Here is a 14,455-nt window from a genome sequence, read left to right as displayed (position 1 = left end):
GTTCCAAGAACAGAAAGGACTCTTTCAATTTATGGTGATCTTTGGGGAGTGAATCCATAGGATCAATTACTGGACAACAGCCTCCAGAGAGTTCCTGTACAAGGCTACTAAGCACTACTTGTTATCCAGGTACAGAAAAACTAGAAGGCCCTTGACTTTATACATGATGGCCAGTACCATGTTAACAACTTTAAGTCTCGTATACTAATACAACATGCCAAAACCATCCATCAGCACCATCCAGAGCCAGCCCCACAAGAGTAACACCATGAAAAAAGATATACCAGATGAGCTGGTTTAAGTCTTTGAGGTTTAAAATGGAAGTGTATTTGTCATTCCTTTTCTGAACCAAGAAAAAAAAAACAGGAATAGAACAAAACCTCCATCTCTCTTCTAACACCAGCCTCCAGGAGAGCATTTAAGGCCTCTGTATGCAGACAGACTTGGCTTATCTCAAGAGTTCTGCTGGAAATGGACTGACATGACAGCAGAACTTTCTCTGGGGGGAGTCACACATGCTAAGTACAGAGACCTCCTGAAAAAAAAAATACTTCTGTTTGTGTTAATAGTGAAAGTCAACATTTTACAGCATTCACTTTTGTTTGAAGCTGTTTTTCTGATGCAATCATGTTAACACTAAGCAGTAACTATGAATCTGCTGGATAACTAGATGAACCCTCTATATCTGCGGAATCCTGGCTTATATGATCCTAGAGGGCCAGAGACAGGAATATAGCCTCAAAATCCCTAGTACCCCTATCTGTGATCAGATTATTCAGGAGACCAAACTCTGAGATTTTAATATAATTATTCAGCTATTTGTTCATCAGGAAAGTGATGTGGTTCTCAGACCTTTTTCAGTCATGATCAAGGTAACAACAGCAAAAGTATTGAACCACAGATCCTTGTGGTGTAATAAGGCTGGTTACCTATGGATACCAGCCAACTATCTAAAGACAGGGTAGAGCAAGAAATTCAAGACTCACCCTCCAGAGTTGCAGCCAAGAGTCTTCTTCCTCCGTCCCAAGGTCCTAAGACCAAGACAAAGGACCACTCTTGGACTGAGGGCAAGTTGAACACCTGAAGGATTCTGGGGGGGGTTAAATACTGGTCTTATCTGTATTTACCTCATGGCGATGCTCCACAAAATAAATAAGTAAATAAATGAAGTTAAAGCTCTAGACATTCACCATCTCTTTGAAGTGAGCAAACTACTTTTCCCAGCTTCTATACTGAGTAGGTAGGCTGAATTTCAGGACTGTGGCAGTTATCAACAGCTTATTCATAGAAACAGTGGAGATAATGCTGGCTGAGGCTTTGTTTCATAGTGTGAAACCCACACATACACTTATTACAATTCCTAGGTATGCAAACAAAGAACTTTTCCAGTAAGAGCAAAGACTGAGATGGGAAATGTGAGGCCAGCAAAAAGAAGTGGCAGGTTCTGGGGTGACTATATTTATGTAACATGTACCTTATGTTACAGCATTCAGAGTGGTTTTCAAGCATCCTTGAATGTGGGAATTTGCCATCAAAGAGGGTTCTTAATGCGAGTTCAGAAGGCTAGGCATCAACAGTCAAGGTCCAAGTGTACAAACTTAACTGTGGTACATGCTAAAATCAGCAACTAATTTTAAAGATTTTGAAAAATGAAACTCACCACACAGTATGCTTTATACATAGATTAAACATGACTTTAGTTCATTATTCCAAATACTCTGATACTCTGCTTTTGAGTATCCAAAGCCTCTTGACGCCTCCCTCAAAGTCCTGTAAAGTAGGATCGGAGAGCTGAGCCTGCCTGAAATCCTGCAGAGTGAACCTTCCCAGCTCCTCAAGTTCTGACTGATTACTATCATTTACCTCTCCCCTAGAAGTGTCACCCTTGAAGGGAAGCTCAGGATCTTTCAGTTAATGTGGCTTAAGTCCTGGTTTGCAAACTGCTGCTAATGACCAACTCCTTCTCTGAAATAGCCACATTACCAGTCCCAGGTAGCCAGATGGAGATGTGAGCACCATCTGGGTCTCAACATACTGCTTTCCACACAGGACTTTCTCCATGCCTGGCTGCATTTAACAGCCTATACACAAGGCAATGTAGTGCCATAATCATTTACTATTAGAATATTAGCAGGAACGTCCTCAAACATAACAATCTGCTTCCTACCTTGTTACCTTTCCCAAAGGTAAGTCAAAGGTACCCGAAACGCAGAGGCGTAGTTAGGATGGGGCAAAAGGGGCAACTGACCCGAGTGCAGTGACACCATCCAATCCAGACTGCTTTTGAAGGAATACTGGATGCAGCACTTCCTGTGTGGTCTAGCTTGCTACAATTTTTTTGTGTGCACAGTATAAACTGCAGCAAGCAGTTTGCTACAGTTTAAAACATTTCTTTAAATTAATTCCAGAGTACTGTAGCCCTCCACGCATATAAACTGTACAAGCAGTCTGTACAGTTTAAAACATGTCTTTCCTTTTTTTAACTAAACCATGAGAGCTATAGTGCTTCATGCAGAGTACATTTAAAATGTATATAGTAAAACCTGAGTGATATAGTGCTCTGTGCTGGGTATAAACTGTTGCAAGCAGTTTTTCTAAAATTCAAATGAAAAAAAATATTTTTAACTAAAATGTGAGGAAGTAGGCGGCTCAGGGGCAGGGTAGAGAAACATGACTGAGTCGCTCCTGGGTCAGGATGAAAGGGGTGTGAATCTCTCCACCTGACTAGTGTGCTAATTGAAGGAACGGACTTTATTTTTTTGCTGTAAAATCTGTAGAGTTGTGATAGGGGGCTGCAGGATGGATTGGGCACTGTACTTTACTGTACTGCCGGAAGTTGCTTTCTGCAGCTTTGTATGCAGAAGATTATTTTTTTTTGCACTTTAGTTGAAGAGCTGAGGGGGAGGAAAGCAACTTTATGGGATTGAAGGGCAATAGCTGAACCACCTATGGCTCTGCTGAAAAGGTTTCCCACCTAAGGTCTTAAATTGAGTGGACTGTCCACTGCAGGTTTGACTATGGTTATGTCTGAGGCTGAGTCCTTTTTAGCAACAGCCTCCTTTCCTCCTATCAGGATAAGATATAGACCTCTAGTCCTGGTACTAAGACAGAGGACCACTCTGGGACTGAGGGTAAGTTCATCACTTGAAGGATTCTGGGGTGAGGAAGTTAAATACTGGGCTTACCTCAAGGTACTTGCCTCATGGTGAAGCTCCACACACAAATAAATAAATAATTAAATACAGCAAAAGCTCTGGACCTCCAACATCTCTTCGAAGTAAGCAAACTACAGTTAACTACAAAGCTTGTCTCTAAACAACCCACTTCTGTCACAGTGCTAGTAATGCTTGAAACTTTTTGAGATATTTGTTCTCAACAATGTCCTTACTGAACAGTGAGACCAAGCGAGCCCCCATTTGGCTGGATCTCAAACATTTAACCACAAAAACATGATAATGTACTTAGACCCATGGCTTTTCCTTTTTATGTGTAATATAGTTTAGGCTTCCCTTGTACCCAGGTGCAGTGCTGGCTGCTAGTCCCCCCCCCAACTTATATAGTGTCAGCTTGTTAGCTAGGTAATGGTCCCTTTTCCTCCTCATATCCTCAGTAGTGTTATTCTCACTGTCTGTCAATCAAATCCTCATATCATCAGGCATAAAACTAAGGCACATCCCTATCCAAAAGATCTGTAAGCATTTCAAACATGGTAACCTTACATCCACCCAACAATCTGTGAAAAATAAGTGCTGTTTTCTGCAATATATTCAGACACATTTTCATCTGCATTTCTCCTGTATTCTCTAAATTTATTTCTGTACAGTTTTAGAGTCAGTTTATAAGAATAAAGCAAATATTCTGTAACTTTGTCATAATTTAAACAATTAACATCACCGAGATTAAAGATTGCATGCATTGCTTTAACCATGAGCAAGGGAGTTACAAAATCTCATCTACTGCCTTTGGTCAGCTTAGTGCTGAATATATACCTTTTTAAATGTCCTTATAAACAATCCACTTCATACCTCTTCTTACACTGAGCAAAAGTTTTGTACTGACATGAGTTGCTTGGATATGATTTTTCACATCCCCACGACTCACGTCTGGTGCAGGATGACAATCTCCTTTTCAGGTTGGCATTGGTTTTCTCTCTCTTCTACCTATCACTGTGCACCTCCAGCAGATGCATCCACTCAGCTGCCTCAAGTTCCATAAGGCTCATTTCAAGTACCGGATTCTGTAATCCCAGTTCAGCTTTACAGTTCGCTTGGGACAGAACTGAGCATCCTTTCTTTGCCTCCTGTACATTCCTGTACATGTTGTATTGCGCACAATGTTGTCACCATTCATCTCTGGACATATTAGTCTCCTGGATTCCTTTAGTTTTGCATTCATTTCTTAGCTGTATCATACATATCTTAGCATAGTTATCAAAACACCATTTTTTCAGTTACTAAGTTGATTAAAAAATAAAAACTGTTGTGCACAACCAAACCTCTTTATACCTTAATTTGTAGCTGTGAGGGTTAGCATGCACCTTTGGTAAAAAAGCTGTTTTAGGCTGAATAACTTCAATTCCAGTATTCTCACCACTGACCACTGGTGTGATAGGGATGACAGCACTGTCAGCAATGTAACACCAAGATGGCAGGATGTCAGCTATTGTAACATCACTGCCAATGAAAGTTGAAGTAATACCAAGAAAGTGCACAGAAGTCTATTTCAATTATTACGTCATAGAATACCACATGGCCCCGAGCACATAAAGGGAATATACACTGCTGTGCTGGGTAGAGCCTTTCAACATTTACACCCACAATGCATTGTACACATACAACTTACAGAGCTGAGTCTATGGCCAAGCAATACCAGGCCACTTTCTCACTACTCTCTGTGTAAACCAAAGTCTTCTAGTGGCTCTTTACCCATGTTAACTGCTTTTCCCCACAAAACACAGACACACACACACAGACACACACACACACTCACACACACTCACACACACTCACACACTCTCTTCCCAGAGAAGGCTGACAGAAGTCTCCAATTCTCTACAACTTTCTTCTTGGCAAGGTAGTACTTCTCTGGAACTGTCAGAGACTTCACTTACCTGTTGCTCTTATTAATTAAGCCAAACTTAAATACACCAATTTATCTCTGTCACTGACAATAGGCCTAAGCAATCTAATGGAATATGTGCCACATGTTACTAACAGTGAAAATAATGTTAACCATCTTCTCAGAAAAATAACTGTGCACAAATAGCTTAAAGGGGAATAAATGAATTTTACTTATATAATAAAGACAATGGTGCAAACACAGACTAAACCATATGCAGGATGGCGCACACAGTTAAATAAAATGAAAGGCAATAAAAATAGATGGGACACTTAAAGAAAAATTTAAGCTCTAAATACTCAAGTTCCTTTAAAGAATTACTGTCCCTGCCATAAATTAGACAAATTAGTAACTAGTACTTGTAAATGGGTCAGCCACAAACAAGACAATGCCTTTGCTCTTAACAGAGCACACTGTTACTTACAATGTTTTTCCCCAGCTACCAAATGTCATTACATGACATCATCTCATTATTGCCAGCCACGGAATAAAAAGCCTAGTAGTTACACCAGTTTTTCCACTTGTCACCCCTACAACAATATGAATTGCAAATACATATCTGTGTGTGCTTCCTTCCCTTGACTCTATGCTGGTGGGGCTTAATGGACTGATGAACTTAATGGCTTGCATATCACTAAGTCCATCAGGGACTGTAGAAACTGCCTCTCAAGAGAGTTCCTGGTATTTCATCTTTTTTGTTACTTTCACAAGAGAACTCAGCAAGTCTGGAGATCCAACATACTTCAAAAGACACTTCATTTTCTTTTATATTCAGAAAGACAAGAGTCACACATCCATAAGTCATGAGAACAAACACACTGATTGCAGACAACGAAAGAGCAGAAGGAAAAAAGTACATCACATTTTGACTCAGTTTAGTTTAGCCTGACATTACCTCTGGCATCACAGCTCATGTTTAGTTACTTGTAAAAGTATTACAGATTTCTGAAAGCCATTTGAATAAAAATGATGATAAATCTAAGAATGCTAAAATATAAATACAAGTATATGAAATACATATAGGTTGCTAAACTTAAACTGCAAGTCTCCCCTTATAAACTCCTGACTGAATTACTTATTAATTCTAACTCAAGTAATTATGCAATGTCAAAGGAAAAAATGATGATCTTCTTCCAGAAATCAACAGTACCTTTCTTTTGATGATGTGAATACTTGGTATTGGTTGTTGAAGTGAAGAGGTTTGCCTCACTAAAAAACATTTAAAACATATGTTCAATTTTGTTTTACATTTTGCAATAAATGCAATACTGTGTCTTGGCAGACATTCTTTCTTAAGTAGCTATGTCTGTAGTCTTTAGCTTTAATAGCTGATGCATGTAATATAGCAATAACAGACGACATTGGTGTGGTATATTGAAGACTTACCCATGGTTGGTGTGGTTTAATCATGAGGGCGAAGCCCGAGTGATTAAATAAAGACAACCGTGGGTAAATTTCAATATACCACAACCACGGAGTTTGTTATTGCTGTTATACAATGACATTATTTAAGAAAAATAATACTTACTTTTCTTAAATAATGTCTTTCTATAACGGCGCATTACTGTTCTTCCGCGGCTGGTGGTATACTGCTTCCTTGTGTTCATGTACTGCGCATGCGTATGGGACTTGCGTCCCCACACATACCATATTAGTGCTTGGGAAAGTAAGCAATGGAGAAAAGGAGATCTCTGTTGCTCCGTTTTTCCTTTTTTTTTTTTTTTTAATTTAAAAAAAAAAAAAAGGTTCGGGAAGCTTAGGGTAGGAGAGAGAGAATAGAGGAAATACAAGGGAAATCAGGTACGTGTCTTTAGTTTTAAACAACATACCTGATTTCCCTTGTATTTTCTGCATGGTGTCTCTCTCGTATGTCCGGAGTCCTCTGGACTGCAAATTTTGTTTTTATATTTGTTCAAAAAAAGTTAAAAAATATACCAACAGAAAAAAGTCCTGGCGACCGGACCTTTTTCCGTTGGTATATTCTCAGATTTACCACAGGCACGCTGACTGGGCTGGCCAATCAGGGTGCTCATTTTAGAATGTTAATGGCCAGTCATTGTACAATAGTTAATTTAGAATACTGTTAAACTTCAGATCGCCATCTATCATCACTTATACTTACACAGTTCACACAACTGAACAGTTCACTATGTTCATTAGCTATAATATTTGAATGGTGTGAAAGAAATGTCTTAGGTTCCAGTCAGTGCTCAAACTGTTAAATGTTAGAAAGTTTCTTGACCATACCTTTATCTACAAGTACAGGTTCAGGTTTGTAGTACAGAGTTTCACTACTATTATGACAACAATAACATAGTAAGAAATACTGAAAATTCAAGACTTCTAAATTCAGAATTTTATGTTTGTTGTTATACATGTAGTTGGCATGATGATCTGGTCAGGATAATGTGGTTCAGAGTTTTTAAGTGTTCAGGACTACTAAACAGAACTTTATTTCAAAGAACATTATTTAATACTCCTGTTAGTATGCCAAACTAGCCATCTTACTTACCTGACCGGTTACTGTATGGTCTGATACTGGTGCAAGCTGGACATACTGTACTTGGATATCACTTCCCTGAAGTGGAGACCCATCAACACCAGTAGCTGTTGGATCAGCTGAGGCAACGGCAATCAACTGAGCACCTTGTAGTACCTGTAAAATAAACAAAATAAAGGATTAATGTTTTTATAAGTCATTCATTCATTTTACAGTACATATTTTATACTATACAAGATCATTGGGAAGCTGGCATCTGTCCTTACAAATAATTGGTGGAAGGCAGAGAAACAATCCTGGATGGGATTCTAGTTCATCACAGGATGCAAACCCAGATAAGTAATTTAAAGGACTGCCAATTCACCTACCTGCATGCCTTAGGGACACTGAAGGTGAAGATGGAGAAAACCCACACAGATAGGAAGGACATGCATATTCTGCACAAAATGCAGCCTAACTGGTAAATAAACCAGAGATCCAAGAGTTGTGATACAGTGATATTTGCAAACAGACTTTAATACCATGTGCAGGCAGAATAAGCCCTCTTAACACAGGCAGTCATTCAAAAAGGAAGTGTAGTTGAGACTGAGTAACTATACTTTAATTATTAACCCATAAGGAATCGGTGTCCATTATTATCCAATAAATGCACCCATTACATATTATTGTTTAGAAAGTTTATTCTAAAGGTGACAATCAAATTTCTTTATACCTCACAGCTGATGATCAAATATAATTACATAGTTCAATTACTTAAGATCCAACTTCCAAATGCTGACATTTGAAGCCATTGTTTTTTTTCCCCTATGCTTGACTATCTTTAATGGTAACCAAGTCATTACTTTAGTGTTAAAAATACAGAAATATAACCAGAATAACCACCACCTGAAAAAAGACCATAAATTGATATTTTGACAAATAATGTCTAAGAAGCCACATTAAGTACATTCCACATTTTTTTTCTTCTGGAGATTTATTAGTGTTAATTCTTGCAAAGGAAGACTAGCTTGGAGACAGGAAAATCTACAGTTTAAGTTACAACAAGCAGGAATCTTACAAAACCCTTTAACTGAACAGTGAAGAACTCTATAAATAAATGAATGAATGAATGAATGAATGAATGAATAATCCACAATACTGGATTATTTTTTGAGAGTCTATGGGTACAACAGTTGAATCTCCTTCCATAATGGAAACTCAGGCTTAGGAAGGCACGGAATGTTGATGTTTCAGAGTTCCAGACAATTATTTCCATACTGGAAATGTGTGGAGAGCAATCAAAACTAGTGATTTCGAAGGCAGGCCAGGGTACTACGTAAGCAATGACCCCTGTTATGTGCATCAATGGGTGGACATTTGTGTTTTTGCAAGACCCTTCTCCTGCTGAACGTGGAAATACCTGTTTATTTCCCTGAAGATGATGCCACACTAATGTGGAGGTATTTATATGGATATGATTTAAGGTTAAGTGATATAATCTAACTTATTTTCTTTACTGAGTGTTTTCATAAAGCTACTATCATTTTACTTTTTCCACACAGGATCCCTGTTAACTGTGACCATATTACCTTATTCTGAAGCTAAAGCAAACCACATATCTAGCAGGGGGTTGGAGCAAGTAATAAACAGTGAAACAGCAACAGTAGTTAACTGGAGGGATGGTGGCTGCAGAAATAAAAATGCTGAGCACTTACACAATTTTACTTTCTGAAAGGCAAACCACTGCTGTGTTCTTCAACCTTTAAATTGTGTCCATGAAGACATGGACCTACTCAGCCTGAGATACTGCAGTTAGACACCAACCAATTATACTAAATAATTAAAAAGTTCTCACGGCAAAACTAAAAGACAGACTAAATTCTACAAGCATGTTTTTAGTAGCACTCCGTCTTTATCCATACTACATGTATCTGAGAAATGACAAAATATGTTCTGACCTTTACTTATGCTTTTTAAATAATTAATTCTTCTTACTGGCTTAGAGTAGTGCCATTAGGGTTTTCTATTTTTACAGTCACATTTAATGGTATGGTATCTGCAGCTGGCCATTACGTGATTTTGGACACGAACATCTTGTTCGGTATGCTAAACAAATTCTTACACAGTGCATATCATAATGGTTTATACACTGACTCATCTGTAATATAGAAGTTTTGAAAAAAGTCAGTTTACTCCCCCTCCTTTAAAAAAATACCCACTGACATGAGATGATATTCTACCCACTGTTGACACTGCAGCCAGCCTAACAGAAGAAAAAAAAAATGATAGTTTTCAGATCAGTTGTTATAAACTTCAAGCAAAGAGACAAGTGGCCTATTCCATAAACAAAAGTTTAACAAGTAACTCAGCGACTAGACGAAAATCATATCAGAAAAGTTTTATCCCACTACCTTTACCTGTGTTTCACTTAATAAACATCCTATTTTCTTAACAGTTTTCCACCTGTTCCATGAATGCTGAAATACGTTTACCACTTTAGCTTTAAAAAAAGGCATTCCAATGATCTTCCATTCTCTCACAGAAAATGCAGCAACTGGCAATTAATGCAAGCTGTAATACAAACTAAATTACTAACTTCAAACCAAAAACACACAGATATTGAGCAAAAATACTATTTATTTCCCCAAATACTCAGGTGCTTTTGTTTCAAACACAATATTATCAGAATTGAGTTAAACAGCAAATCAACTACATTAAATAAACTTTTAAAAACTGCTTGTCTTGATTAACCCAATAAAAGTTATACTCACACCAAAACCAAAGTCTCATCTAGTGAAGTAGTGATCCATCACATCTGAACAATACTATATGAATTTTTACTGTTTTGATGTCATATCTGTATAATAATACTTACAGAATCTATGGAAACATTTTTTTTAATGTGCACTTTAGTTTTGGAAGTATCCTAGTGAGAAAGGTGCTCCTGTGCAAGGGAAAGTTTGCAAAACAACAATGACTACTACCAGGAGAACATGGATGTTAGGCTCCCAAACTGGCAATGGTAGTCCCTTGGGACATGCTTGTGGGAGTATGCATGCATCCAGGGAGGGCACAGGAGGTCTCCTCAGTGACGCTCAGCCATTGGGGTGGCTTTAGCACTATTATACCATGCGAACATCACAAACCCGACAAACGTGCATGCTGATTGGCTAATCCAACCAGCGTGCACATAGTAAATCCTACAAGAAACAACGCAAAAAGTCCGGCCGCTAAATATCATGCGGCGACAGCAAATAAACAGTAAAGTAAAGTAAATCTAATACCCAAAACACACAACAATTTAACGAAAACACAGAAAACTAACCAATTTCCATACTACACTCCTCATTCCCTCACCTCGAACACTAAAAAAATAAAAAGTCATGCAGTCGCAAATACATCACACACACACTACATAACCACCACTTATAACACAATAAAACCAAGCATTCTCATAAAACCATTCACTTACCTATATTCCCTACAATACCTATACACAGACAACTCCAAAAATGTACATACTAAAAACACACCACACATCCCTCGCAAAGTCAAAAACACACACCATACCGAACGTCCACATCAGCATACATCTAATGAAAGCGCATACAACACCACCATCTAGTGACCAAATAGTAAAAGTATATATTTTAAAAAAATTAATACAAATTAAAACTACACCACATTTCAACATACCTATAACTACTAAAACATAACTACACATTATAAACTTCTACACTGCTTAAACTATATTATACCAAGCAACACCTAGCCCTTTCCTAACATTTCCTGAAAAACTAAAAAATAACATGTATTTAAATTAAAACAGAAATAAACAATAAACACAAACTGAAAGTGCGGACTATTTTATCTCACAAAAAGTGGAAGAATACAAAAAAAAGCAAACAAAAACATAAATAACAACAATACAAACATAATACAAAACAAACTAACACCATGGTATAATAGCAATAACCCATTTCTGGGTGTGGGTAATGCTGGATTTACCCACGGTTGTCTTTGTTTGGTCCCTCGGGCCCAAACCACGCCAACCGTGGGTAAATCCAGCATTACCCACACCCAGGCGTGGGTTATTGCTATATTAACAGGCACATTCTCAAAGTCAATGGTCTCAATGATGGAGTAGCCGGCTAAAGTAGTTCCATGGCCTGAGGATAATTAAGGCCTGTTCAGAATCAAGAACAGCCCCAGTCTAAATGGGGGTATAAAGCCAGATCATCTAGATATACAGACAGGCATGGCTCATGGCAGCCGGAAGGAAGATTGTGTATTTTCAGGGGTACAAACTCCTTCACAGCTAAATGAATGACAGCTTCCTCTGGTCAACTTTTGCTTAGGTGCAGGCTGAGACGTCTGCTTCTGATAACAAATGGACCTAAGTCCTATGAAAGACAGGGAAAAAAACAAATAAATGAATGAATAAATAATGTGATAAAGTTCCTCAGATAACTAATAGATTTTCTACAGGTGAATCAGGGATACCTGTGAAAACTTTGCCAAACACTCCAAAGTATTTTTCTACAGTGCTGTTGCCTTTGAGTTACTGTCATTTCAAAAAAGGTGCTGACTCTCCACAGAGCAGTTGGCTTTATGAGCTGAAATATAGTAAAGGTATAATGTCTAATTTGAGGATCTTGCTCAACAGAATAAATGTTATTAAAGGCAAATAACAGTTACCTGCAGGTTTGTTATTGTGTTTAATTCTCTAGATAAATACATAAAAGTAACATTTCACTGGCCAAAAATGAGAGTATTTACCAGTTTGTTTAGATAGCCCTCCAGAATAACTAATCTATGTTTTTTCATATAGTGTTCTCCAACAATTATCTCATTGGAATAATAGTTTCAGTTCAGAATCCACTGCTGACCTCAACAAGATAGCTTCAGGAAGCAAAACTGTGGGTAGTAATCAGCTCTAAAAAATAAAGAATTTCTACTGTCTAGGTTAAAAAAGCTGATACAAATCATAATACAAATAATAAAAAGATCTGAAAATATAAAAAAATGTTGATGTCTTCATAATTAGTGGCCAATTTTCTGACCATTAAACATCTAGGTGATATTACACTGAGAAAAAAAACTGAGGTAAGTTTTGACAGCATTAGAGGGTGAAGTTTTCCTTTAAGTGTTTTTACATCTGCAGGCACAATAGGTTTAGTGAGTCACAGACAGTATCGTGGTAATACTATGAATTCTGAAGAGGCATAAAACGTGAAGTCCCTGCACGCAACTCTCAAATGCAAAGGGCTTATAAAAATGTAAAAATTCTAATGGCCATGTTTTCAGCAATATAATCAAAATGTCATACCCTGCATGACTGAATAAAATGTGACAGTTGTATCTAGCTTGTGTTTCTCTGAAGAAGAAAAAAAATCATTCTAAACAGGATATAAACATTTGCTTCTTGAACTCTGCCCTTTAACCTCAAAACAGCAGCCCATTGTGTCATAACATTTTGAGCACTATAACTCAACATCCCCCATTTAAAATCACTTCACAAATGTAGTCTGCTTAATTTTGCAATGTCCTAAATGTTGCACACTTCAAATGTAGTGCATTATGACTGTACAATACATATGAATGTTATACATGTGTACATATAATCAAGTAATCGTCCGTATCATAACATTAGGGAAAATGTCTGTGTACATTTCCCAAGTCCTTTTTAAATCCAAGAATTAGATAATGCATTCAGTCACTTAGTAAATATTCACAGATCAACTAAGATGCATCTGTTTCACAAAAACTAAATAAATAAAACAGTGACACCTACAGAAAGAAAGGTTTTGTCACTTTACAGTACACACAGCATGAGATTAGTCACATTATTAAAAAAATGCCAACAGTGGCTATCCACATAAAAATTAAGGGCTTTTCAAAAGACAACGTCCTCTGCCAAATGCACACATGTAAGAACATTGCCCAAGTACAGCTGTAGAAGAAATAAAAGACAAAATTCATTTTGAAAACAAACGATTCATGAAAACAAAACAATCCTTTAAACTACCATATTTTTAACAAATGTTTCCAGATCACAGAGACTCGTGTATGATATGGATAGTGATGGGAAAAAGAAGTTATGCACCTACCATAACGTTACATGTTTGTTGTCCTTCATCTCACCTTCCTTCTTGCTGGTTTGGTTCGGAGCCGACTCAGCCGATATACAATAGCTTGAGAGCTTTTACTGACTCAAGGCTACCCCTTATCCCAACATGCCTAGCGGCAGCTACCCAGATCTCATTTGCAATAGCCAACACTAGACATATGTAGTAAGAAAAAACTATTTTTTTACTAAGCCCTTACACCAAGGTAGGAAGGAAGGAAGGAAGAAAGGGCAATGTATGGTTAACCAACCTGGTATGTCAGCAGGAAACTCAGCCAGTGTAACCAATAAAGAACTCCTCTCGAACCTGCAGGGAGGAGGAAGGGGGGGGGGGCGCAAAAAGGAAGGCAAAATGAAGGACAACAAATATGGAACGTTATGTTAGGTACATAACTTCTTTGTTATGTTGTCCCATCTCGCCTTCATTCTTGCTGGTTGGGACCGCGTCCCCAGCACCTGGTTCTCTGTTGGTTCACTGGAACAAACTCTTCAGGACCATGGAACCAAAGGATGCCTTATTCCGGGAGACCGCATCCACTTTGTAATGAGAGATAAAGGTATGAGGATTTGCCCATGTCATTGCTGCGCAGATTGAATCTAAGGGCAATTTAGCTTGGAAGGCAACAGAGGTGGCTAAGGCTCTAGCTGAATGTCCTCTGGGTCTTCCTGGAAGTGTCTTTTTATGCAAACCATATGAATAAGTGATTGTGTCTGACAGCCATTTTGATAAA

At 37.9% G+C, this 14,455-nt stretch overlaps 1 protein-coding gene across 3 annotated transcripts in view; it reads right to left on the bottom strand.

Annotated features, from left to right (window-relative positions):
* LOC122809794 (BTG3 associated nuclear protein) overlaps positions 1–14,455 on the bottom strand; it is a 1,260,844-nt gene that overhangs the window by 99,359 nt on the left and 1,147,030 nt on the right. For all 3 annotated transcript variants that reach the window (XM_044081537.1, XM_044081535.1, XM_044081536.1), the window contains exon 12: positions 7,631–7,774. In XM_044081537.1, the coding sequence (XP_043937472.1) occupies positions 7,631–7,774 (144 nt within the window). The remainder of the gene's footprint in view (positions 1–7,630; positions 7,775–14,455) is intronic.

The sequence above is a fragment of the Protopterus annectens genome, chromosome 8.part0 (genome assembly GCF_019279795.1).
Source record: "Protopterus annectens isolate FY-2018-M chromosome 8.part0, PAN1.0, whole genome shotgun sequence".
NCBI lineage: Eukaryota > Metazoa > Chordata > Ceratodontiformes > Protopteridae > Protopterus > Protopterus annectens.
The sequence above is the reverse complement of the archived record's forward strand: the minus strand, read 5'-3'. Positions and strand labels throughout refer to the sequence as shown.